Raw genomic sequence first — 27,219 nt, forward strand, 5'->3', positions numbered from 1 at the left:
CAGGATTTTAGCTTGCAAGTTCTTTTGTACAGGGACTGTCTTATATTAATTTAGCACAACACCTAATAAAATGGGACCCTGACATGATTAGCTTCCAGAGGTTCAGCTATACAGCTAATAATTAGGAAACTTCCACGGTGCTCTGTTATTTAGGCAGACTGACAGCTGCAGAGCAGCTTCAACTTGTGCTCAACTTACGTTAAAGTGAGTTACGCACAACCTGAAGCTGCGTATTTCGAGAGTTTACTTATATTTTTTTTTGAAGTTCAGGGGAAAAAAAAAAAGGTCTAAACGAGGTCTCAGGCTGGGTTACAAATAATAGGGAGGCTCTTTAAGGACTGTGACAATTCATCACTATGAAAGAAGCAGTTCTGCACACTACATATGAGAACCATAGTCTTAGACTGGAGTAGGGGAAAAAAAAAAGATGTTTGGTCAAGAATTCTTAATTACAAGTCTCTTTTACGGAATAGGTTTAGGGCAACAATCTAATCTTTTTGCATAAAATGTAAGACAGAACAACAGAGAAATAATTCCACAAAGCAGTCGCTTCTGCTAGTGAATGGAGGTGAGAAGGACTTCACAGCTATGCTAACTTTTCTGCCTAACAAAACACATTCATCTCCATCTCATGCAGGGGTAGGGAAAAGAAAATGACTTAAAGTTTAAGATTTGTCTGGACTAGGAAAAGTAAGTAGTTCAGTTCATTGCTTGCAAGGCCTAACCTGACTTGACTAGTCTTATGTCAAATGACTGCCTATTACATAAGCGTGGTCAAACACTATCAAATATTTCAACAAGAATGCCCTGATGCAGGCAGCACCCTACCTATCTCTAATTGCACCATGATGCCACTGCATCATATTTTAAGGACTGTTTCCCTGTGCTTTGCATCTGAGTTAAAATAACTCACTTACTTAACCTTTTGGTAATTAGGTGAAAGTATTTAAGTAAAACTAAGCCTTTTAGAGATCTTAGAATCTTATTTTTCTGTTTCACTGTTTTAATAATTTAGTGCTTTAAAATACTGGACTGTTTTTGATCATATTTGATCATTATTTCTGGACCTACCAAATGTCCAAACCTAGGCTGAGTTTCACTAACACATTAACTATGCTCAGCCTACACAAACCACTATTTCTACTCAAGACGAAAGTATATCCCATTTCATACCTCTGATTCTACTAGACTCAGGATTATTCCTTTTAACAGGAACCCCTGAGCTAAGAGAGCTAGAGAAAACTACTACTAACTCACACCTAATGCATGCTATGTTCTCCCGAGTAAATGCTAGGCCTGTGTAGAGTTGGCATCTGCACAGGGCTCAAGTCAGGGTCACATGTGAAGGGTGCTTATGTCACACAGTTCAAACGGAAGACAAATTATTACAGGTACAGCCTCTCGCTCTCTGTGTTCACCTTTGGAAACAAATCCCACAGACACCCGGGCTCATTGCAGGAGACTCCTGCGAAAATGTCCCAGGAGTCGGTAGAGTTGCAATTCCCAGCAAGTAGCTGGGATACACTACAGAATTAAGCCAACACCCCAACCAAGCCTGAGGCTCCAAGATGCTATCCCGTAACAGCTCCCTGCCCGGCACCTCAAAGTACCCCACCGCCTGGAAACTCACCGTACCTCCGAACCGGCCAGCACTCAGCTCCGGACCTCCCTGGGCTGTCTGGCCACCCCAGGCCATGGCCCCTACGGGCAGTCCCAAGCGCAGCCGCGAGACCCACCCGGGAAGCCAGAGGACCCTGCCACCCAAGCCTCCAACGCAACGCCCCAGTCAGAGCTCGGCCCTCATCCCCACCCCGCCACTGCCGCCTCGCGGAGGGCCCAGCAAAGGCCCCGGAGCGAGAGCCCGGGACAAGCCCCGCGGCGGGGGAGAGAAGGCGGGTCCAGGCTGGGCGGGCTCCGCTGAGGCCCCGAGAGGCTGGTATCGAGCCAGACCGGGACTGCGTCCAGGCCGCTTCACTCACCATCGCCCCCGATGCCGCCATCTTGGATCCACGTGTCGGGACGACGTAGGAGGAAGTAGTTGGTGGTTGGTTGAGGGAGGTTATCACCATGGAGACGGCGAAGAGCGGGAGACGCCGGTTCCGGGCAGAGGGGATCTGGGCCGACCCCGCTAAGCGGATCAAGAAGGGACCGAAGCCTGGCCGAGGCCGAGCATAGGCACGGCCTCCGCCTAGCTAAACTTCCGCGCCGGCGTCCACTAGTTACCGACAGCAGGGCTAGGCTCTGGGGACAGGACTGCCTGCAGCGCCATCTTTACTGAGGGCAAGAGGGCTAAGGCGGTGGGCGCGTGCCTGTAGCACTCGGTGCCATCTTTACTGAGGGCAAGAGGGCTAAGGCGGTGGGCGCGTGCCTGTAGCACTCGGTGCCATCTTTACTGAGGGCGGAAGTGTTCGATTTCCCGGGACAGAACCCGTGCTCTTCGCTCTGGCGCCATGTTTACTGAGGGCAGCTCCGGGTTCGAGATGCCTAGAAACGGTCCCATTTGCTGCCATCCAGTGTTACTCCTGGAACCTATCGACGGGAATCTGTCCAGGTTGTTATACTGGGTGCTAGCTGCTGTCCTAGACGGGGTCAGAAGATGGGCACTGGCAATACTGGGTACCTCTGCTGGGGGGCAGCTGAAAAGAGGCCATGCCCTGAAACCAGAGGTCTCTCCCTCTGCTGGTGGCTGGGGGAGCGTGGGCCTGTAGCTAGAAACAGGTAATATACTAGGGCCTTCCTCGCTCCTAAATACACTCTGTAAAAGAAAGCCACAAACAGTACAAAACATCTTAATATTTATTGTCTGAAAATGAAAGCTGAGATAGAACCACATCAACCCTTGTGTCTCTCCTGGTCCTGTGAGCCAGGAGAGTCACACACCATCTCAGAAATTCACCCGGAAAAAGAGAGAGACTTACACCTGTCCACAATCTTCATCCTCACTCCTGCCACCCCATCCCCCAAATAATCTATCTTTAAATACTATAAAACACAAAACAAACCAAAACAAAAATACCCTGAAATAACTGTGCAAGAAATGCATGGTTTGTAAGTAAAAATGCAAATAATTAAATGGCAAATTTTACTACCCTCCCTCATCCAGAGAAACAGAAATTGTGTGGAAACAGTGAGGTTAAGTATTTTCTCTCCAGATTTCCAGTGTCACCTTCTATAGGCTGTAAGATGCTTGAGAATATATCAGTTCCTAGCATCCTGTTCCTATAGCTTTTAGGAAACACACCCCCGTAATTCTCAGACAATCATAAAACCTTAAGGAACAGCTCAAGAAAAAAGACACTGAAAAAATCAAAATGACAAATTCTGCTGTCATCCCCCAGCAACAGTGGAAGTTAAAAATCAGGTCAATGTCTATTATTTATAAACCACCATATACATGTGAGGCACTGTACATGTCTTGTTCCTGTTCCAAGGAGTTCAATAACTAGTTTAGTTAAATACAATCCTCTTGAAGATGCAGAAGTATTGTCCATGATCAGATCCATGCAGGAAACCATCACAAAAGAGAAATGGATTTGAAAGAGGCTTTACATGGCACCTTTCATCCATAAATCCTTAAGCTGCTTTACAAGTGACTGCTTCTGGGGTGAAATCCAGCCACCGTTTTAACAGTACACAACTCCAGTATATGGCCATTGGGATAAAGAGTGAAAACTATGTTCATTTGAAACTGCATGGGGAGATTTTAGTTATAATGTAGTTATTCATAATGTAATGTGTTCTGTAGTCCTGTCTGCATAAAGCAAACACACATTATGGGATTTTTTAAAGGGTCCACTCCCGTTTTACATCCCATTAGAAAGATGGCACCTACTAGAGCCCAGCACTTCCTTGCACTATGCTAGGAGAATAATTCTACATGGATTTAAAGTGAATGGAGCCCATCTGCTGAAGCCTTTCTGCAGCCTATGGGTTTCTCATAGAAGTCTTCCACTTGAGTACTCATGAGACTTAATGGTGCTCAGCTTATCCTGCAAGTTCCCAGCCCAAGAAGGCTAAAATGTAATGCTACTGCATTCTGCCTTCCAACTCCAATCAAGCCAGTGTCAGGAAATCTTTGGTGTCAAAGAAGAAGCTGATGGAAGTGGGCAATATGTATAAAGGAAAATTAAGGGAGGTATGGAACAGGAGAAGAACAGACTGTGTATGTATGTGTAGCAGGTACAATAGTATGCACAGTTATGGATATCCATCTTTGTCACTGGATTGTGTACATTAAGGCTGATGCTGGTACTGGCTCTCTGTCGCAGTGAAGAAATCCTCCAGAACACTCTGTGTGTACTCAAAGGTAGGGCGATCTTCTGGTTTGTTCTTCCAGCATCTCATCATGATATCATACAGCTCTTCCGGGCAGTTATCTGTACGTGGCATTCGGTATCCATGCTCTAGGGCACGGATCACTTCTGGGTTAGACATCCCTAGAACATACCAACAGGCCAGAGGGAAACTGAGCATTAAAAACTGGTGTTTTCACTTAGATTTTTAACAACCCCTTTAGGGAATGCGAGCCCCTGACAGAGGGACAGGAAGAAAGATGGGATGAGCCTGTATACCACCACCCATGTGACATGCAGCAGTTAGACAATGGTACTCAAAGCTGCAGTAACATTATCATTCTTTGTCCCAATACAAGAGATTTGTTACAGAGTCCAGGTCTGAATAACTTCCAAAAATAAAGTTCATGGTCTTCACTTAATTGGGAGCTGGTTTCCAATAAACAAAAGGAAGAATTTCTGCACCCTATGTCATATCAACCTGTGGAAATCTTTGCCAGAAGGTGTTGTGAAATCCAAGACTATAACAGAGTTCAAGTAAGAACTAGATGAGGTCATGGAATGTAGGTCAATCAATGGCCATTAGCCAGGATGGGCAGGAATGGGGACCTAGCTTCTGGCTTGCCAGACACTGGGAATAGGCAAGAGGGGACCCCTCACTTGAGCACTCTCTTCTACTCAGTCCCCCTGGGGCATCTGGCATTGGCCCTTGTCAGAAGACAGGATACTGGGCGAGATGGACCTTTGATCTGACCCAATAGGGCCATTTTTATGTGAAAGGTCAATTTCAGGGGTAGAATTGGCCTTTCCCCCAAGAGTCCCTAGGATACGCCCCTTGTCCTACCTGGGTAGTTCATGGAAAGATTACCCTGCCTGTGTGATGTCATTTCTTGTATTTGAGAGGTACTATGGAGAGAGGTTAGTATAAATGGAGAGAGCTGCTGATTCTGCTAACAGATAGTTATTAGCCCACCTGCAACATCTGGTGGTGCTTTCCAGCAGCACACTAGTTTGAATGAGCGCATACTATCTTTAAACTGAGCTAGGAGGAGACAATGGGATTTAGCAGGTTGGACACAGGCTCAGAGTCAACAGCTCATCAGTTTTGATCACAGCTCTACCACAATCATGCACTCCACATTTTCAAACATGCTCACTGAATATCTGAATACTTGGCTTGAGAGTCCCCAGAGCCTCTGTTTCACAGGTGCTGAGTGTCCATAAACAGTGTTGCTCTGCATCTCTGAAATCAGGCCGGGTGTCAAGCTGGATAGCCAAGAGTGGAGTCACCAAGTTTAATGGGTACTTTTGAAACGACTGACTTTAATGTTCTGTCCATTTCTCAGCCATTAACACTGGGACTCTTGCAGCTTCTGGCGGGCTCTGTGCACTTTGGTTTCTGCTTGTTTCAGATGGGATGTATTTTTAGGCTATAGGTACTAAGTAATCAAGGTTAAATTAAGAGTACCAGCTGTTTTTCAATCTTTCACACCATCCAAGTTGACCTGGTATTGCCCAAACAGCAAACAGGATGAATAAATACCACATGCTGATCAGAGATATAACCGTGTCATGCCCTGGGTACTCTGCCTGTCACTTCTTGTTCCACAGGCTTTGTCACTTGGGACCCTGTGCTCATGACCCTGTTTTCAGATACTGCTGTCCAAGCTTTGTGGTTCAAAGTTCTCAGTGCACCTTCTCTGATCCCTTTCTAACTTCACCTAGAAGTAGGTTATATGGACAAGCCAAGAACATCATATGGAGACATTTCAATTTCCCACCTGGGTATGGGGTCCGCCCATAGGTAACTATCTCCATCAGGAGGATTCCAAAGGACCAGACATCTGATTTTATGGTGAAAGATCCAAAATTGATAGCTTCGGGTGCAGTCCACTTAATGGGAAACTTGGCACCTGGCAAATAGATCAAAATTGTCATGTGTAATTCACAAGCCAAGTGGCCAGAAGTGAAGCACATAGCAAGATAAGTAACTACCAGACAGATGTACAGAGATGCAAATTAAGAAATCTCCATGTGATATTAACCTATGTGGTAACTTCTTCTACATGTCCTCAACATGCAAATTATACCACCTCAGACTCCCATGTGTGTGGGTGTAAGTAGATCTAAGGGAGTCCAAGTTATACCATCTGACACATCACCTCTGAATTTGGCTCTTCATGTGAATTTTATCATGGCTATTAGGTTATGCGGGCTGCAATTTGCACATGGCATCCCCAGCAGCTCTCTCTACCTTCCCGGGCTGTGTATTCGTTATCCTCAATGATTCGGGCCAGTCCGAAATCAGCAATCTTGCACACCAGGGAGGCTGACACCAGGATATTGGCAGCTCTCAAGTCCCTGTGGATGTAGTTTCTGTGTTCAATGAAAGCCATTCCTTCTGCAATCTTAAGAAAGGGGATAAAAACCACAACTGTGTTTCAGTGTTTGAGAACCATAAAAAGCAAACCCTTTCTGGGAACTATGGAAGAAGTTAAATAATCATTAACAAGCACCTGGAAATCAAGGGTTAGAACAATGAGTGCACAGTGAAACCTCTCTATCTGGGAGGGAGCAGGGTCATGGACTAAGTCCCTGTTCCCCAAGGAAAGGATTATTCTTTGTACTTCATGACAGGCAACATCTGGGCCAAAACCTTACAGCTGGGAGATAGCAAAGGGCAGCGGCTGATGAGTTGATGCATTAGAACTAGTCTTTGCAAATTTCCATTAACTGGAAGCTGGGATCTAACCTGTTCACCAACAGTCTTGCACACGGACTCACACAAACACAAGCGAACTTGGGGCAAAACACACGAGTTTGCCAGAACGAACACATGATCACAACCCAAAATCTGCGGCCACAGGCCCTCAATGCTACTAGCTAGACCTGTGGGAATATACTAGGCTCATGTCTGTTACTAAGCAATAATCTTTTTCCAGGTTTCGCTATAACTGTGCACATATGGAACCATCCTCCTGCCCCAGTAAGGAGAATGCAGAAATTCCACAGGGAGAAGTTACAGTGAGAGAGTATCCTGTTAGGATGGAGATACTCTGTAGAACTGAGAGCAATTCTCCAAGAGCCTAAACACATGAGGAGCACAGTTCTTCCCCACCCCTCTCTCTCCTGGAGATCTGTGGATGTGGTACCCAAAGATATCTAACTGGAGAGTGAGGAATTTTAAATTCAGACTTGCCCACGGTCGCATAACAGCATATATTACACCTGAACAACACTCCCTTATTATTCGACTATGCTCAGAGGTGGAAGAGCCCAGCAGATGGCACTCGCCTCCAACAACACAGAGCACTCACTCCTCGAGAGGCATGCATACACAAGAGCAGTGAGGGGAGAAGGCAAGAGTGAATGGGAACCTGGGGATGGACATGGAGTTGGAAAGGAAAGAATCCATGGCCATGAAGGCTGAGTACTGCGCTTGGTTAGCCCTACGGAGAATCTGGCCCATAGAATTTGGGGGCCTAAATTTTCAAATACTTGCAACTGAGCTGTCCATGCAATTAAAAAAAAAAAAAGTGCCACAGACACAAGAGTGTAATTTCACACCCCAGGGATCTATGCGCACCCACAATTACTCCTGCTGAATGTGCAAACGTGCTCACGCAGCTTTCAACACACTATTTGCATGCACAGCTACCTCTCTCTGGGAAAGCTGATGAAAACTTTCTGGTGTTGAAGTAGTTCTCAACCCAGTTGCCATTATGGGCCACATCCACTACTACCCCAATGGCTCTGAGCAGAGCTGCCCTGTCCAGAGGATGAACTACAGTGGCTTCACCAGGCCCTGAGCTTTTGGGGCTTGCAGCAGCCTCCCCATCCGTCCAATGGACAGGAGGGATGGGGGGTTTACTTGTGGCTGAGGGCCGGGTGGTGGAGGCAGTCAGGGTCACCTCCCCTTCCCACTGCTACTTAGCTTGCAGGTGGTGGGAACAGCAGCCTGCTCCACTGGGCTGCTCCTCACTTTGCCACTGACCGCCGTGGCAAACTTCTTCCCACCACTGCACAGAAACATGGCGCAGTGGACCAGGAGGGCAGTGCACCATGGCACAGCAGGGCAGGGCAGACCAGGCTGCTGCCACCCACACAGTGAGTGACTGGGGGGAGGGGAGGCAATCCCTGCTGCCTCTGCTGCTCAACCCTTGGCCCCAGGTGACACCCCCCCCCCCAAGTCCCATTTCCGGAGGAGGAGGGTAACAGAGGGTGGGGCAGGGCCTGCGGTGCAGTGGGGGTTGTCTTGGCCCAGCGCCTTGGGCACTGTGGGGGGGTGCCCAAGGCCTTGCCTCCCCCTCAGCACGGCCCTGGGCTTGAGGAGGTCACACAGGCCAAAGCTGTGTGCTGATTGGGCCACAGGTTGGTAACCATTGAGCTAGGCCCTTTGTGAAGGCTCAGAGCCAGAAAAACAGCACGCACAAGCGCACATCTGACTGGCACATGCATTTCCCTGAAGCCGTGAGTGCCTGTGGCCGGGGCTGACCTGGGACTAAGGAGCCCAGGGTTCTATTCCCAGCTGTGCCAAGCCAGGGCACAGTTCTGCCCCTCCCACCTTCTGTTTGTCATTTTGATGTGGCCGGTAAGCTCTGCGGGGCTAAGACACTGCACGAACACCCTGCTCTACACCCAAAAGTTAGCTCAGTTGAAGCAGGGGCATGAGAAAGCCACATCCCTGCCCCGTGCAGGGCAGCTGACCTAAGTCCCCTGAGAGACAGCACCTGGTCAATGGAAGAATTCTTCCACCCACCCAGCTCCCACTTCTTGGGGAGGCTGGTTCTCCATGGGGAGGGGAATCGCTCCATGGGCACAGCTAATGTATACACTGCAGATGTACCGTTGTTGTGTCCTCAGTATAGACAAGCCCTTAACTGGGGCTAGTCTGCACTGCACCTAGGCTTTTCTGACACAACTACAGCGACATGGCAGAGGTTCCGAATGCAGACACCGTGCCTACTGACAGAAGGAGGCTTCCGTCTAGCTTAACACCACCACCTCCTTAAAGCCCATTAGCTATGCAGACAGGCCACCCTCCTGTCAGCATAGCTACATCTACGCTGGGGGAGGTCTAACCAGCCCAGCTATGCTGGAGAAGGGGTGTGACCTTTTACACCCCTAACCTGACAACGATGCTGGCAAACCTTTACAGCGGAAACTTGGCCTGAGTGTATGTTCTGTGTCTGTAGCCCTGGGGACCTCCACTGATGCTTCCAGGTGCTATTGACATATAAATAATAATACATTTGGGTGCACAAACAGACCACTGTCCATGCAACTTAGATGCACAACTGCACAGCCAACTTATCTGAAACTATCATACTGAAAATGTTGCTTCTAAAGCGAGTTTCAGGAAGCGTTTTGTGAATTCCTGTGAAATCTTTTATCACTTTAACCTCATCTACAACCCACTGTCCCCTCTTCTAGGAAACTACTTTTAAACACTGCTCCTTGCAATACAGTTGTGCTAGGCAGTGTGTATGGGGCAAATGATCATTGTGCCCTTGCCTAAGACTGCTCCAATCCCATGTTTAAAATGGTTTTCTGCCACATGAAAATTATGGGAGCCCTGGGGAGCTGGAGAAAGCAGCTGGTGGTTCAAAGAAGGAGTTTCTGACTGAATAAAAAAAAAATGTCCCAGCTGTGAAGCTGCATGTTCCTGCCTGACTACCATGGGGTTCAGCAGAAAGGTGCCAGTGGTGCAGAGGCAGGAAGAGTACCCTAAAAGTTACTTGAGTAAAAGTGCAGCTGCTTTCACTTCTGCGTACTTGAGTACAATCAAGATGTGCTACACGAGCGTGTACTTTTACTCAAGTAATTTTGCAGAGAGACAGCCAGTGACTTGTTCTTAAGTACATCCCCCAGCAGCTGTACTTTTACTTAAGTAACTTTTTGGGTACTTTTCCATCACTGCAGTGGTGGAGTCACCAGGTGGCTGGTGGCTTTCAGCTCCCCAATACACAGAGTTGTTTCTCCTTTGAGCTATGAGTTGACCATTAGCTGATCTCAGCCAGAACTACTCTATCCTGGAGACAGGACAAGTTCAGTCTGCGCTAGTGGAAATCAGACAGAAACTTCCCCCATGTGGGCTCCCACAAAGAAAACTCCCCAGAATCTGTAGTAAATTCTGTGGCCACTGGCGAGCATACGACCGAGCCCCTTAGCAGAGACAGCCTCCTCCAGATCCTGACGTGGAGAGGCTGGGACTGGTTATCTGCCAACAGGCAGGACCCTTTACAACACTCCCCCGCTGTAGGGTCCCTGGACCTCCAACTACCACTGCCAGCTTCTATAGTTATGAGATTAAATCTTCTGAGAACAACCCACTTCCCCTTCAGCCGCCACCACACACCTACTGCCCCTAAGCATGGCACAGCAGTACCGCGGGGCCCAGGGACAGTGGTGGACAAGCAGCCAGTTGTTTCCAAGAGCAGAGTGAGAACACAGGCACAGCGGAGGAGTTAGAGAGAAAGGAAAGTCACTGAATTAGTTCCAGGTTTCCTCTCCCTCCAGGGCCTCCCTCACACCTGCACATTTTCCTGGGGCCTACAAGGCCTATTTGCATATTCAAATCAAGCTCACAGCTCACCATTGTTGGATCCTGAATAGTTGGCTTTGTCCCAGAACCTAGCTGGGCTCTACCTGCTTCCTCCTCAGCAGCTCTGGCCAGGGAGGAATGCTCCAGACAGGGCTGTGCTCCCAGCAGCTTTAGGCCAAATATTTCACCTGATTCTGTTTCTAGCACACGTCCTTCTGGGAGCCAATCTGGCCCTTTCGACGTCCCACTTGCTTGCCAGACACTTGGTGGTTACTGCTCACATTCCCAAGGGAGGTAAGGAAGTATTGCTTGTGGCCTTTAAAGACAGAGAATCAGCTAGACTGGCTGCCTGGCCCTCATCTCACTTTGGCAGAGCAGTGCCTGTTTCACACAGCTCTGAGTGGGAGAAGAGGTGGGCCTTGAGTTAAGTGACTTGCCCAAGGTCACACTGAGCACAGTGGCATGCTCAGTTCCCAAGAGGACATTGCCTTTGAGTACAAGGGTGTTAACTGCCCCACTCTGTGGTCTGGTCTCTCCTCAGCTTGCATGGGGCTCGCAGACAGATGAGGTGCCCATTCAGTTTGATGCCAAAAGGCCGGCTGCTGTGTGGACTTGATGCTTCTGCATAAAGGCTTTCAGCTCAGGCCTGGCTTCCCTCTCATGGCTGACCATGGTGCACAGCTCCATTCCTCCTCCATGGCTTGTGCCCAGGCTAGGAGAAGAAGCTTCCAAGGATACATTTTGCTTCCAGCCCTCCCCCCTACACTCTCTCCTCACTCCTCACCTGGGCAGAGAAGTCGATCAGCTTTGGGAGAGGCTGCTTGTTGCCTTCATCACTTTTCAGGAAATCCAGCAAGCTACCTGCAAAGGGCAGAAGGGAAAGGCATCCAGGGCCTGCTGGCATGGTCGGTCTGTCGCCAGCCCCAGGGTCATGCCTGCAAACTCAGTGTGCTGCCACATCTGCTCAGGGGGACAGAGAGTCCTCTGCAGAACCAGCCCTGCAGCTGCAACTCCTAACCTTGCATGCCCCCAGGGCTGCAGCCAGAGGAGTACAGGCAGAGAATAGCATGCCTTTGCCTCTGATCTCAAGACATATTCTGCTCCCTTTCTGCACACCCGCGGGATGGGGATAGCTTGACTCCAAGGCTTTCACATTTCTTGCTTTTTATTGGTTTGCTTCCTGTCTCTTTCTGTGTTCCATGCCTCTTTCCTTCCGACCACTGTTATCAGGCACTCCCAAGCCTGGGCCATATCCTGGCACCCACGTGTAAGCTGTTAGCAATGCCAACCCACTCCTGCCTGACCCCAGGCTGGCACAGCAAAGAGGGTCTGCCAAGGAGCAGAACTCACTCACCCCTGCAAGGGCCCAGAACATCCACCCTTCCCATGTGGGCCTGATGCACTCTGGGCTTCCCCCCAGCCCTGGAGGCAGGTCAGTGTGTGCACAGGGGTACTGCATTACCTTTCTCCATGAACTCTGTGATGATGTAGATGGGTTCTTCCTTGGTCACCACCGCATGTAGTTTCACTAGCTTGTCGTGCTGCAGAGTCTTCATGAGGTTGGCCTCCGCCAGGAAAGCCTCCACAGACATGCTCCCCGGCTTCATGGTCTTCACTGCTACCTTGGTGTGTTTGTTGTAGGTGGCTGGAAGACAGAAGGGGACACTAGGATGCATCAAGACCACTCCTAACCTGCAAGGGGCTGCTGATGTCACTAGCTGCCTGGGGCTTCTACTCTTCCCATGGCTGATGCCCTGTCCCTCCTCTTGGCAGTCCGAGCTAGTGACAGGTCAGGGAGCTGAGCTAGGTGCAGTGTCCAGGTTCTAGAACCCCTGAGGTCTACACATCTCTCTTCCACCACCCACACATCTCATAGAGCTAGAAGGGACCTCAGGAGGTCATCTAGTCCAGTCTCCTGCCCTCTTGGCAGGACCAAGCTCCATCCCTTTTTTAAATTCATGTGCCCCAGATCCCTAAACAGCCCCCACAAGGGCTGAACTCACAACCCTGGGTTCAGCAGGCCAATGCTCAAACCACTGAGCTATCCCTCCCCACCTGCGACAACAATCTGCACCCCGGCTTCTCTGCACAGATCATCCACGACCCTTATATGGACCCAGCGGCTACTTCCAGGCTGGTGGCTAGAAAGCCTTCAGCACTATCCCCCTGTACCTGTCCCAGCCCTCAGAGACAAATGGTGGGAGAAAGAAAAGCAAAGTTTGGTTCCATATATGCAGTTATTCAAAACCTCCCTTCTCCCCAGCTGGAGAGATCATTTCATTCACCTCCTCCTTCCGTGGCCTCTCTTCCTCATGGTCTGTCCCACCCCTCACCCTCTTGCCTTCCGGGCCCTGCATCACTACGTTCTCTGTCTTCCCTCTCCCTCCACCCCAACCTTCGCTCTTCCCGAGCTGCCCTTTGCTCTCACCCATCCAGACTTCTCCGAACTGCCCAGCGCCCAGCTTCTTCTCCAGCTTCAAGGACTCCCGGGGAATCTCCCAGGCGTCCTTCTCCCAGGGTTTCTGTGGCTTTGGCATAGTGCAGGGGAAAGTGAGCTTCTGGCACAGCCCATCGCTTTGGCCTGAAAAAGGGGAACAAGGCCTCCCAGTCAGGATCAGTCTGGTCTGCCAGGCAGGGTGAGTCTGTGCTCCAGAGCTCTGGGCCAGCTCATCAGTGCCTGAGCAGCAACTCTTGGGCTAGTAACAGCACGAGGACTGGTGGAGCCACATCGCAGGCACCATCTCACGCACACAGGGTTTCGTGAGGCACTAACCGCCTACCACAGAAACGACACTCTGCAGTCCAGCCCTGCGACCTCTTTAGCGGGATGCAAACATCCGTCCTCGTGGTGTGCGGCCTGGGTGCAAAGTCCCCTCTGTGCTCAAAGCTGTCCCAGCTCAGGAAGCTTCCCCAGAGCGTTCTGCATCCCGGGTCCTTAGGGACCACTTGTGGAGTGCAGGCGAGTTAGTCTGTGGAGCTCTCCGGCAGGGGGTTGTGTGGGGTTTGGGTATCTGTCCCTAGGACCATGACTACAGCTGTCATAATTACATGCTAGGGCATCAAACCAGCTGTTAAGCACTAGCAACCAGTAAGTACCAATATTCAGGGCTGGATTCAGACCAGGAACCTAGAGGTGGAAGAATCTGTAACTGATTGACAGCCCCTCCAGTGATCCCCTGTGCACAGCAGCTGCCCAAATTCTCCCCCAGGAGAGAGACTAGGAATGGAATCAGAGGGACAGAGGCCACAGGAGGGAGGAGATGCTGCAGGGAGAAGAGCCCCTAGCAAAGCCGCCTGCCCATGGCCATAGCTGAGGCAGCCCAGAGGCAGCAGTGTGCCTGAGCAGCACGTTCTCTGTCGGGGCCCTGGCCGGGTAAGGTGGGACTCACCCTTATAGTGGCTGACCAGTTCCTGGAGAGTGGCAAAGCTGTTCCGAGGGGAGATGTAGAAGCCACCACTGTCCAGTGTCCGGATCTTATAGTGCTTCACTGTGTCTCCGTTCTGGGGATCAAAGTCTCTCACAGACAAGGAGTAGCTCCCTGGGTCAAGACACACACACACACGTTGAGACCCCCGGGGTCTGAGCAGGCCTTGTTGAAAGCCGGCAGCTCCAGGATCCTGCCCGGCAGAATTTCCACACTTTGCACAGGACACTCCAGTGACACCAGTCTGAGCTCTCCTGCACCAACACTGCCTCCGAGCACAGGCTGCTCGTGTCACAGCCACCTCCTCCAGAGGCAACCCAGGTGCTGCCGCCACAGGCAGCCTGCAGCTGTGCTCGAAGGACATCAGCCAGCTAGTCCTCCTTCCCCTGGCCCCGCATCCCTTTTTCAGCTTCAAGGATTTCCAGAAGCAGGACAGCGGCATCTCTAGGCGGACGCTCAACCCCTTACACCCAAGGAAGCGTTTGCACTGGGCTTGTTCACTCAAGCACTGAGCTGGGAAACAGAGAAACTCGGTCTGACCTGATCATTTGCTCCTCTTAACCTCAGAAAGGGCCTTCATCCGGGTCTCCTGCACTTCTGCCCCCATCACGTAGCTTAGGGTATTTTGCAACGTTGTGGGGGAGAGAAGGACACTAGCACACGTCTCTTCCAGACACCCAGAGCAGAGGAGGAACTCACAGGTGGGAACTTCCAGACCTCTGTTCCTTCCCAGCCTGATAACAGCTGCACTGACTGGGTCAAGATCCCCCCACCCAATCTCCTCCTGCCCCATCCCCAACAGCAGAGACCTGGCTGGACGAGGAGCAGCCCTCCCTCTGCTATTACCTTTGGTCGTCTCGCTGTCTCGGATCATGAAGGACCCAATCACGTTCCCTGGAGCCAGGAGCTGACGCTCTGCGTCTTTCCGGCTGACTCCTTTGAAAAACCACCTGGAGGGTGAAACCGGAGCTGAACGCAGCCAGCCACCCGTCCTGGGCACCCAGGCGGCTTCCTGGGTAGTCCTGAACTGCCCAGGTAAGCCTAGGACAGACTCAGGCCAAGGGGAGCAGTGAGTCAGGAGCAGAAGCAGGACACGCAGCTTGTGAGGGTCGTTCCCTGCTGGTGCAGTATGGAAGAAACGCTGCCTAGGTCTCCAGCGCTGACGGTAATGACCCCACCCCCTCTGTATCTACGCTCTGGGGGACTCACTGTGGCTTCTGTGTCTTGCCTTTCAAATGGGCCTCCCTGGATGCAGGAATGGGGGGTGGGGGAGGAGGCTTCCCAGGTGATCTCTCCTCCGGCCTCATTTTCTCCTCTGGGCTCTGAACAGCCAGGTCCAGGGCACAAAGGTTTGGGAGGCTGGAGCCCCCATTTAGCCATGCTGGTTCGAGGGCTGGGAACACCAGGAGTCCAGAGAGGCCAGGACACAACGAGTTACCCTAATTCCCTGGGGAGTGTTGGGGCGGGGGGGGGGCAGGCAAAGCTTGTGGCTCCCATGAAGGAGGAAGGGCCATGTGTGGGGCAGGGGGAAGCAGAGGCCGGTGGCCAGCCCCAGTCTGTCCTTAGGCAGGAGGAGAGTTTAACTCTCCAGCCAGAAGCAGCAGAAGAGAAAGGGGCATCCCTAAGGCAGCAAACAGCCAATGCGATGGGCAGCACAGCACAGGTTATTCAGATACAGGGGGATCCATGGTGTTATCCCTGCACAGAGGTCCTGCCCCAGCCAACGGGATGGCAGACTCACTCTTCTGTCTCCAGGGAGTTCACCGGAGCAACGTAGTTACTGGGGATGTAGCCTTCATGCCCTGCCAGCGTCTTCGCTCTCCACCACTCTCCCAACCTGAGGAGAGAGAGACATGAGCTGGCTCCCCTCACGCCAACGTTGCACTGGGAGTTGAAGGTGCATTTCCAGACCCCCACCCCCACAGGCAGCAAACTGAGCACATCTCTGAGGTGGCACATGGGCCATGCAGCCCTGTAGCCAAGGCAACTTCAAAGGAGCATAAGCCTAGCAAAGAGTCATCACTGGTAACGAGCCCTCCCAGCTGTCCCCAGGACCTACAGAGCCAGGGCACAGCGAGGGGTCACCAGGCTCTTGGGAGACACAGGCTGGTCTCATTTAACTTCAGCACCTTCCCCTCCTGCAGTCAGGGAGCGGAGGGGCTGGGGTCGCACTTACTTCTCCAGAACCTTCAGCTGATCCCCCTTATGGAAGCTCAGGTCGTCCTCGTGTATTGCTTCGTAGTCGTACAGGGCCAGGACGAGGCAGTCGTCGGAGCCTGCAAACGGAACACCCCCCCAGCCCTCAGAATGGTATCTCCAGGCCATGAACCCTGGAGCGGGGGCATTGACTCAAACATGAGACACCCTCAACCCCATCTCTGTCCCCGGGTCAGGGGGACCCTTTCCTTTACCTCAGTGGAGCTTCACCTAGAGGGGCCACTCGGAGAGAGGAATTCAGCTTCACACCTGGCTGCCCCATTGCATTCCACCCCGACTCGCCAGGATCAGGCCCTGCTGGCAGATCCTTCCCCCGGTTTGCCCAACCACCCCATTACAGCAGTTCAGTCCCCTCCCCTCTTGTAGCAAACACAACCACAAAGCCCTGCGCTCCCTCCCCGTGACCACACATGCGCATCTCTCCTGCCGTCAAGCTGCTCGTGCGTGGCCTGGAAGGGGGAGGGTGTAACTGGCAAGGTTACACATCTGGGGGAGGTCCCCTGGGGGGCTAACGGTTTATGTACGTGCCTGTTTGGGGGGTTTGATGGATTAGTGCAGGCAGCCTGGGACGTGCCTGAGCATCCACAGCTGCCACGCAGGGAGCTTCACAGTTACTGGGGCCCAGGAGCCCAGTGGAATACACAGACAAGCCCCCAGAGGTGAAAGGCTGGTGTGTTACACGCGCCATTGCAGAGATGTCTCCTGTTAGGAAGGAGTTCAACTGCGGGTGGTGAGGGAGCCACGGGCTCCATCACTTTTTACCAGCTGTAAGGGTGAACAACAGGGAGGGGTAGGAAGCAGGGAGTGGCGGGGGGGCTCTTGGGGAAAAGGAGCATCAGTGGCTCCGGCACCGTTAGGGAGCTTCTGCCCTTCTGGGTCCAAAACAAAGCCCAGCTCACATTCATCTCTTACGCTAGCTCCTAATGCAGCCGCCCGCCCCCACACTTTATACGTACCATCTGCTGAGTGGGGCTGGGCTGCGCAGGATGCATTGCTCTGGGGAGCAAGACAAGGGGGGGATTAGAGTAGGAAACCCCCAGTTGTTCCCGTGCGGAATGGGGGCAGGTGGTGGATAGCACTGGAGACCACTGGGAGGTGGAACACCGAGGTAGACCGGGCTCCGCACAGCTGGGACTTGTGCTGGGAAAGCCTGGATGGACAGTGGGACGGAGCACGTGCTCTGGGCCTGCCCAGCCGTCATCTCTTGTGGTGCAGCCCAGTACAGATGCCAAACTCCAGCGAGATCTAACTTCTCCCCAGAACCCATTCGCTCCAGTGGAACCATCTCCTCGTCCCTCTCGCCTTGTCTCTTCTTGGACCCTTTCCTTCCTTTTTCTCTCTCCTTTAGCTTCTTCAGCTCTAGCCGCTTACCTGCCTGCCCAGCCCCGAATAAACCAGCATTTCCCACAGGCAGCATGAGGAGACCCCTGCTGGAGTGCTGGTCCCACACGCCCCAAGTGCAGGTTGTCCTACTGCCTCCATCAACTCCCAGCAGAAAGAAATACTGGCCGGTGGGGGACGAGCTCCGGTAGATCCCTTCTAACGGCTGGACCTTGCACCTCCTTTCCCTTTCCCCCAGGCCTTGACCCAACAGCAGCTGTGACCTTCCCCAGAACGACCAAAGGAACTTCCACTGACGCTCCCACTTACTTTCTTTTTGGTGGCTGTGGGGTCTTTCACGTAGTGGGGCTGCAGCAGACTGGGCCCCGAATCAGCTGTCAAGTCCTTACTGCGAATTCCGGCGAACTTGGACTTCGCGCAGCCCATCCTGCAGCAAAAAGAAGAGACAAATCTAGTTCTCCAGCGCAGGGCTGAACAGAAAGGAAATCATGTCAACACCAGCCAGGCCCGGCTCCCGCGCTTCTACGTAGGGTGTGGTGATGGCTATCAGAGTCGCTCACATCTAGCCTGCTTGGTCACCAGCCTGATAAGTGCTGCATTAACCACGGGAAGGTGCTGGAACCTCATAATGACAACGACAGAAGCACCAGCCCAGAAGAAAATGTCTTCCTGCCCCTGGGCTGCCTGCAGCAGGCTTACACCATACAGCAGGAGCCCTAGTGAGAACATTACTACTTTCAACGGCTCCCAAGGGGATGGAATCCTGACACCCCCCATGCGTACAAAATCACATTAGCCAGAGCACAAGGAGAGGCAGAGGAGGCGTGAACGGGTCTCAGCAGAAGGACATTGTGGTGACTCAGGAAGGGCTAGAAGAGGGGTCAGTATCCCCCAGCACGGGTGAGAAGAGTAGCAGGTAAGCCGATTTTCATTGGCACGTGAGACAGGAGCTCGGCTCCGCCCCTCCTCCCTCTCGCAACCAGGAGCTTGCACAGAGCCAGGCCACCTGTGGCCTACCAACCAACCAGCTCATGCTACCAACCACCAACGAAACGGTAAAGTTCTGCCTCTTCATTTACAAATGAAGCTGTTGTCAGTAGGACTGTCGGTGACTTTGAAAAGCATCACTGCCCTCGGACCATACGTAGAGTCCAAAGCTCAAATTTCGGTGCGCCACCTGGGAAAGGTTGCTGACCCCGGGCTGGAATATCCAGCTGAAACCCAGAGATGTTGATAATGTCTTCCATTCAGAGGGAAGAGAAGTCTCAGTCAGTTGGTTTCACCAAGGACTTATGGCTCAGAGGAGCCTGAAGGAAGGCCGCGATCGAGCAGCACTGGGGGGCTTTGCAGACCAGTGCAGAAAGAGAGGGCTCGGTCTCTGTGGTGGCAGAATCCTCCCAAGCCCTTGTTATCTGCACCCTGGCCAGAGAGGGGATGGACGTAGCCACCAATGGGCTAGCGACGGCTCCAAAACCATAGGAGTACCAGGAGCTCAGCACTTTGGCAGATTAGCCTGCCAGGCGCCTGCTCTGCCTCATGAGTCCGCTTGCCAGCCGCACCTGTGCTTGACCCTACGTCTCCCATGCCCCTGCTCAGCCAACTGCAGGGGTCCCACAGTCCTGGAAAGGCAAAACTGTACTTGTCTCTAGTTCCTCCCAGCCATCCTTGTGCCTGTCCTGCACGACACCAGACTCACTGCTGTGGGCTCAGACGCTCTTCATCTCTCTGCATGTTATTTTGAACCATCTCAAAGCCAGGGCAGCCACGCGGTGTCTGTGATCACAGGCCGCAGGCAGTAGAGTCACTGACAAATGGTGTTTTAAACAGACATAGGGCCTGAGCTGCAGGATTTCAGATGCAGACCCAGATATCTCCACAGCTCAAGGGTTTCCACAGCGAGGGGTCAGCCTGAGTCTATTTGCGCAGTCAGGCTGTATCTAAAATTTGCATCAAAACTGGTGCTCTGGGGGTTGCTTAAAAAGAAACCCTAATGACATTTTTCACTGAGGTTTTGATGTCCCTCCTGCCCTTCATCCACTGTCCGGTTTGATGAGGTGCTGGTGTAATAAGTGGGGCCCAGCAGGGCCACCATCTTACAGAACAGCCTTCTAAGGGAGCCGGGGGGCATAAGACGTGCATTGTGAGAAGACTGAGCAGGATACGATTTTGGGGGGTGGGACTATGAGAAGATGGGCCACATGCCATTGCAGGCAACCTGGGACTGCTGGCAGCAAATGCCTCCAGTGGCTAGCGATGGGGAACTGGATGGGGAGTTACAAGAGAGGATTCCTTCCTAGGCCTTCAGCTGCTGCATCTGGACTGCCAAGCTCAGGGTCTCACTGACCACCATGCCTGGGGTCAGGAAGGAATCTTCTCCCAGGTCAGATTGGCAGAGACCCTGGGAGGTTTTCTCCCTCTTCTGCAGGTGGAACCTCGGCAATCCAGCACTCTCATCCAGCAACCTCCCTGATTTTAGTCAGCCGGACGACCACTTATCATGGGTGTGGCCAAGTTTCTCACGGTCCCAGAAAATTTGTTTCCAGTCACCAGTCCTGGCTCTCAGAGTTCTGGGCTGTTCTTTAGGTGTAATTGTCCCCTAAATGTCTTCTGAGAACCCAGGAAGCCATGGAAGTGTTGGTAATGCTGCTAGACAATATCGACCTCCTGTAGTCTGGCAAATTCTCTTAGCGGTACCGGTCAGGTCCCGAGGCTGCCGGACGAGAGAGGTTCCACGTGCAATGTAACTGGCGGAGTCTCTGTAATTTGGATTCTTTAAACCCTGATTTGCAGATGTCAGTAGCTCAGCCAGGGGGCTCGGGCTCTGTTTCAGCAGCGGGTGGGTGAGGTGCCGTGGCCTGCAGCGGGCAGGAGGTCAGACTGGACAACCGCAACAGTCCCTTCTGGTGGCAAAGTCCACCCTACCTGAGCTCAGTGGTTGGAGGTTTGTAAGCAGACAAGAGAAAAGGTGCAAACTGGAGATTAGTTCTGCCATAAAGGTCTCCTGACCCCGCACAAGCACCGAGCTAAGAGTGTGACTGGTAAACGGAAGACTGGAACCAGAAATCGATGGTGCTTTAGACATTAGTCCTAAAGGAGGGAGAAGATAACGAGGGGTGGGGCTATTCCAGCCATCACTCCCTTTGGGGGCTGTAAAATGGGGCTTGGAGGAGGAGGAAAATGGGAAGGGGGGACTGATAGCGTTGCCTTCACCCTCCTGGCTGCTACTGCCAAAATGCCCTGGGACCCCCGACCCCCCCAATGACATCACCTCCTCCCCCAGGTCCCACTACCCTGGACCACCTTCCATAAGGACTGCAGGCTGCAGACAGCATGAACCACCCTGACCACCACTTGGAAGGGGACCAGCGCTTGGGTCAGGCCACAGGCTGTTTTAAAACGAGAGCCAGAACCATGGTTTTGTATTTGGGCTGGTCCTCAGCCAGGCAGCTCCCTTCCCCGCCCCACTGGGAGGACATCCTCCAAGCGGGCAGGTCCTCTTATAGGCCCAGGGGCACTGGATCAGCATGGGGAGAGCCCAGGGCTCTGCAGCTGGGATGGGGCAGCTGAGCAAGGGGGCTGCAGCCACCAGGAGCCAGGGGATGTTGGGAGCCAGGAAGCAGGACCACCCACCTCCAGATCTTCTCTGCTCCCTTCCAGGACCCCCCGCTGCATTTACTGTTTTAGGACGGGAACCCCAGGGGCGGCTGGAGCTTGTGCCAGGGTTCCCTCTCATTTGCCCACCAGTGCGCTGAAAAACTCTTGTTATGGGCACATCCTCTCCTTACCACTACATGTAACAAACTCCATGTGGCAGGGCACAGTTGAGGGGCTTGGAGTGTAGGAGGGGACTCCAGGCTGGAGCAGAGGGTGGGGATTAGGGATCCAGCTGGTGGTGCAGGCTCGGAAGAGGGGCTGGGGATGAAGGGTTTAGGGTGCAGGCTACCCCAGGGCTGTGATGAGGAAAGAGGACTTCCTCCAGCCCTCTCTCCTTACATCAGCACCTGGGCTGGGTGGGAGAAGTGCTTCTCCCCAGTCATGGCAGGTTCAGGGATCCCTGTGGTCACCCCTCCCGCCCGTGGCCCCCTTCCCCACTTTTTCTTCTCCTTCCTCTCTCTCTGCCTTCTGCAGAACGGGAGCCGGGATTAGCTCCACTACCCTGTCCAGCCTGGCACCAGTACAACCGGCTGGGCCTCTAAGTGGCTTTTAAGCCCATGCGCTGAGCCAGTGCTCACTTGCCATCAGGCGACCAGTAAGAGTCAACACTGGAGATGGACACTGCATTTTCTGTCTCCCCTCCTGGGAGTTTGCCTTGTTTTATCTTCCAGGAAACGGGCCCCAACTATAACAGCAGCCATTGCGACTCCCCCTTTTTCTTTCCCCCCAAAAGCACAACCATTACCGCCTTTCAACAAAATGCCGGCTCAGCTGTCAGATGGCTAGTTCCTTATGGAAACTCTCTACAGCCAACGGGAGCGAGGGGCAGTGGTAAAACGAATACCGCACAGGGCAGAGGCTTTGTTTTCCCTGCTGGCCTGTAAATTTAGGGAAAGATTATAAAGCCTTGAGGCTGAGCAGCCCAAGCGAAGCATATACGAACCCTAGAGCCGCATGTAACTGCAGCATTGTACAGTGGGGGGATCACGTTAATGTCTCGGGCTCTCTGGACCCATTTAATCCATCAAAATCAGTACCACAAGGAAAAGTGGACCCCGAGGAGTTTATTTGACGGAAAGTCACTGGAACAGTCTCTGCCCATTGCTGTTCCCTCTACCGAAGCTGCCGAATGCACCTAGAACAAGATTCCCAGCACAGTGCAACCGGGGGCAGGGCCGGAGAAAGACAAAACAATAAGGGCACGGGGGGGACAGATGCTGTGAGAAGCAAGAGACCAGAAGCCGCCCGGCATATGGACAAAGCCCAAGGAAGACACAGAAATCCCTGAGCCAGGCATGCGTCGGACCTGCTCCTCCGGGCAGACAGGCCCCGGCCCCGTGAAGGAGGAGTTAAAAGGCAAAGCGGGCGGGGGGATGTTAAGTACTCCCAAGCTGGGGAACTGGGGGTGGGACTGAGGGGAGATGTGGGCTGGGGAGCCCGTTATGGGCTCTGAGTAGAGGTGAAAGACTTTGGAGGCAAAAAGCACAGCAGCAAGCTGGAGAAGACTCGTAGCTCCTGCAGTCTGTGCCGGTGCCAATGTGGGGCTGTCCCCTACTGCACATTCCCTAGAGCTTTGCCCCGTCTGTAGCTCTAACCGTTCACGACGGAGCTGCCACCTTCCTTGCCACCTGCCTCAGGGCTCACCTCCTGCTAGTCACCTGCACAGGGCCCTCTGAAAATCTCCTCTGATTACTCTCCCTTTCAGTCTCCTGGGCTGCCCTCTGACTCCCTGCCCACGGCCCCGGTTTCTGCACTCAGTGTGCAAGAGGGGAGCAAGGGGCCTCCCCCAGCTCTTGCAAACTCTGGAGTTTCCCGAGTGCCCCGCAGAAGGGGCAGCGAACCTGAGAAGCGTCAGCAGTGACAACGCCGGAGGAAGCAGAGTCAGCGGAAAAAGCAGCTTCCTGATGGCCTGGGGAGACCTCGCGGTGCATGAGAGAAAGGAGAAGCTGCTTGGTGCTGCAGAGGGAAAGGGAAGAGGAGCAGAACGCCAGCAGGAGAGGCCGTGGAACTGACAGCACACGGCACTCAGCACTGAGGGAGACCAGGCGGCGGGGGGCAAAGCCAAGTGGGCTCTTTCGCCCAGAGGCAGAAGTAAATGCACCTGGCTCCCAGTAGGAGCTGAGGACACCCAGCACCATGCTGCTAGTACTAACCTCATCAGAGCCCAGGAGAACAGCCCCTCCCTTACAAATAGCTCCAGCACCCCGTCTGCCCCTCCCCTGCACCACACCGCACCCCTGTCACACTGAGCCTCCATCCATACAAAGGCCCCCTCCAAGGAGCTGCCATGCTCCTCATTTCTCCGGTGGTGCCAGCAGACGGACAGACACTTCCCACCATCTTTATGAAGAGCCTTTTGGGCCCCCTCCAGTGGGCTGAGCAGCCATAGCTTTAAAAGGAAAATAAAGCCACAGCGGAGCTTTAGACCACAGGGCCGTACCCTGGCCTTGAGGACTCCTTCTGACCAGGTATCAGCAGGCCAGCCTCAAGGAGGCCGTGGCAGTTTTCTGGGATTTCCCAAACTGTGGGTTCAGCCCTAGAAGATTTTTGCAGGTAGAAAGTGCGAAACATTTCCTTTGTAACTCTCAGTACCAACATGGGGGGCACCTTCCTGATAGTCCTAGGACAGTGGTTTTCAACCAGTGATCCATGGACCTCTGCAGGACCACAGACGATGCCTCAGATTTCCAAAGGGGTCCACACCTCCATTTGATGTGTTTTAGTGGTTAGCCAATGAAAGAAGATTGAAAACCCCTCAGCTAGGAATTTGCTTACTAGAAATGCTATTTGTACTTTACTGGTTTCTTTCACCTCCACCCTCAGCTTGTTTGGGTGCAGTTAGTGTGGCCAAAAAGGTCCAGATTACTGGGATGGAAGAAGCCCTCTATCCCTGAGACAGGTGCAGCATGCAAGAAGGTACCTGCAAGCTTCCCCCATTCACTGCTCAGCCCCCAGGGTCACAGGCCTGTTCGCTCATGGAGTCTCTGCTGAGATGGCCATTTGATACAAGACTTCTGTGACAAGAGACACCAACTAGGAACTCGACTGCGAGCTGCCTTCCTTCTGTTTTACCACTGGGCACCTTGCCTTTCCACCCACTTTCAGAGTAAGCAAGAGGCAGCGAAAGGTGCCCATTCTCCAGAGTGCTAGCCAGGAGCAGGGACGTTAGGGCACAGTACTATGTGTATGCATTCTACTTCCAAAACTTCCAGCTCCCCTTTCTACAGGCTCAAATTGCAAGTACAAATATTTGCAGACAGATGGCCAGCAAATCCTGGCCACCAGCTGCTAACTTCTGCACACCACAGTTGCTAGCTAGTGGGAAAACTGGAGTCCAGGTTTGCAGGTTCACATTACACCGCCAAGTAGGAAGCCCAGGGAACCCCTGCTGTAAATCTGGGGCTTAATTTTGTGCGGGCATTTGAAGGAGAGGTCCCTGGTGTGGGGCAGGTGTTACTGCTACTGTTGCACGACTCTTGCCCGCAACATCATCCTCACCAAGAGCAACGGGTCAGGGAGGAGAGGGCACAAGATGCATTCTCCTCACCTCTCTTTCTGGGGGAGGACAGGGACAGACAATACGCATTTTGGAGAGTCACCACAACACGTGTCATGCCAGCGGCCAAATGCATTGCTGTGTCAGTTGTTACACCATCAAGGATGACGGTACCCCCAGACCTGTTGCAACAGCAGAATCCCCGTGGTGATGTGACAGCAGCGCAGGAAGCCGGAGATTCTGGGCTCTGGCTGGCAGGGGGCTGTGTGGATTTCTGACGAGTTGCAGGTACTAACTCTAAGGGGCTGAACACACAGCAGCTGTTAAGGGGAACCGAACCCACTTATCAACAGTTCAGCTCTTTTCTCCCACACAAGGAAACAAACTCGCATACCTCACTGCTGATAAGTTCAGTTCCTTCTCTGCAACCCACCAACGACCTTCAGTTCCTGAAAAAAGAGAGACACGTTATAAAAAGCCCACTTTGCTTCTTTAATTCACAAATAGCCTCCCAGGGTGCATCAGACAGCTGCGTGCAGGCACCTAAAGCCTCTGGGCAGCCCCGGCCACCTGCTGCAGATTAAAGGAGTGAGATGGCCAGTTCCCCATAGTACTGGTTAACATATCACTGCCCCAAACCATTGCTTGCACCTTCCTTTGATGAAGCCGGTACAGGCCACCATGGGCTGACCCAGGATACAGGCTCGCCTGGCCCTTGTGCAGCACCCCGAGCCCTGCTCCGTGCCGCCGGCATGCACAGCATTGATTTTTGTCCCCCAAGCACTTTCCAAACATTCAGTAACTGCCACACAGTGGCCGGGCTGGGCCAGATGTGCCAGTGACTTGCAAGCCAGGTTCCCAGGGCTCTGTAAGCTGAGCGCTTGGGCAGTTGCCCAGGACAGATGCAGGGGCTGCCCAGCTGCTTAGCGGAGCGCCCCTCGTGCGGGTGGTGCGCATCCCCCCAGGCCTTGGTGCACATAATAAAATGTATTCCACCCATTGATGGAAAAATGCGAGGGACCCCCGGGGCCCCCTGCACTGCCGCATGGCTCCGGCACGGAGCGAGCTGCCTGCCAGCCCGGCCGGGGATCGGTGCACCGCAGCCCCGCCGGCCACGCTCTGCTCCCCGTCCGGGTCCCACAGCTCCTCCAGAGACCCGGTCCCCTCCCCACCGAGGCCAGCCCCGCCGGCCCCTGCTCCTCCCCGGCTCCCCGCCGCCCCGCGATCTCACCTGCGCCTGCAGCCGCGGCTCCCCCCGGGGCTCAGCCCCCGCTGCCTCTGCTGCATGTCTCCCGGCGGAGCCCCCGGGGTGCAGCAGCCACGTGCCGGCCGGCCCGCCGCTGCCAGGTCCCTGGGAGGTCCGGCTGCTGGCGCCGCTCTGCCCGGAGCCGGCTGCTGGACAGCAAGCCCCGCCCCGCCCGCCAGCACGTCCCGCCCACACGTCTGTGGCCCCGCCCAGCACCACAGGCCCCGCCCACATACTTCTGTCCCTGTCCACTGTCCTCTTGCACCTAATCGGGTCCGTTGCTCACACCCCTCACCCCATGATTCCTGTCTCTGCCTCGGGGCCCTGCTCCTGCAGCCATCACCGCTCAATAGCAGCAAGGGGTTTGGTTCTTCTCAGGTGGCCTTTGGCCCTTTCCCTTCGGGGAGCCGCATGTCACAAGCTCTCAGAGACGCCGGCTCCCTGCTCCCTCGTCCTAGGTTACGCGGCTATAATGCCACTGAATTCACAAGAGGGACCTCTGTGCAGAGCCGGTGTAACAGCTTCACGTCCGCTGAGCAGCACCAGGGAGGAGGGCCGGGTGCACGGTCAGCTGGCGGGGAGAGCAGGGTGCACACTAGGTGGCGGGAGGAGGGTATGGAGTGAGACCCAACAGGCCTCCCTTGCACTGCACATTTCCAATAAGAGGCGTTTCAGGCAAAAAGCTTCTGCACGAGACTTAGGGAGCTACCACCAGCCAGCATCCTGGCAAGAGCTCCACCAGCTGTGCTGTGCAGGCCCATGTCTAGCTGGGGCTTGCTGTGATCCGCAGCCCTCCAGGAGCTCAGCCGGAGGCTTCCAAAAGTATCTTAGAATGAATCCTAAGGGTGACTCTTGGCAAGGCTGGGGGGGCCTCTCCTTTGGCTGGGTACACCATGTCCAGGCTCAGAGGAGCTGGTTTGGAGACAGAGGCTTTCCTAAGCACTGGGAGAGTCAGAGCATGATAAATGCAGGACACGAGAAACTCCTTCCCATCAGCCCTTGTG

General features: G+C 53.4%; 2 protein-coding genes across 2 annotated transcripts in view; both read right to left on the bottom strand.

Annotated features, from left to right (window-relative positions):
* TM9SF4 (transmembrane 9 superfamily member 4) overlaps positions 1-2,006 on the bottom strand; it is a 28,820-nt gene extending 26,814 nt beyond the window's left edge. Inside the window, exon 1 of the mRNA XM_075011754.1 lies at positions 1,980-2,006. Within this exon, the coding sequence (XP_074867855.1) occupies positions 1,980-2,000 (21 nt within the window). The 5' untranslated portion in view covers positions 2,001-2,006. The remainder of the gene's footprint in view (positions 1-1,979) is intronic.
* Positions 2,007-2,802: 796 nt separating this feature from the next.
* On the bottom strand, positions 2,803-26,334 carry HCK (HCK proto-oncogene, Src family tyrosine kinase). The gene is made up of 14 exons (XM_075011546.1): positions 26,201-26,334; positions 25,364-25,418; positions 18,129-18,246; positions 17,435-17,474; positions 16,438-16,537; positions 16,003-16,098; positions 15,108-15,211; positions 14,226-14,375; positions 13,265-13,417; positions 12,299-12,481; positions 11,621-11,697; positions 6,547-6,700; positions 6,074-6,205; positions 2,803-4,436 (listed from the first exon to the last, which is right to left on the bottom strand). Exons 3-14 carry the CDS (start codon positions 18,243-18,245, stop codon positions 4,234-4,236), a joined length of 1,509 nt encoding a protein of 502 aa, XP_074867647.1. The 5' UTR covers position 18,246; positions 25,364-25,418; positions 26,201-26,334; the 3' UTR covers positions 2,803-4,233.
* Positions 26,335-27,219: the final 885 nt, after the last annotated feature.

This window comes from Carettochelys insculpta, chromosome 17, assembly GCF_033958435.1.
Source record: "Carettochelys insculpta isolate YL-2023 chromosome 17, ASM3395843v1, whole genome shotgun sequence".
NCBI lineage: Eukaryota > Metazoa > Chordata > Testudines > Carettochelyidae > Carettochelys > Carettochelys insculpta.

Coding starts and splice junctions, on each gene's coding strand:
- HCK (XM_075011546.1), bottom strand. CDS start 18,245: ATGGGCTGCGCGAAGTCCAAGTTCGCCGGAATTCGCAGTAAGGACTTG. Junction 15,212..16,002: donor AACTCCCTGGAGACAGAAGA/GTGAGTCTGCCA, acceptor TTCACCCTCCAG/GTGGTTTTTCAAAGGAGTCA. Junction 12,482..13,264: donor GTTCGGAGAAGTCTGGATGG/GTGAGAGCAAAG, acceptor TCTGTCTTCCAG/CCACCTACAACAAACACACC.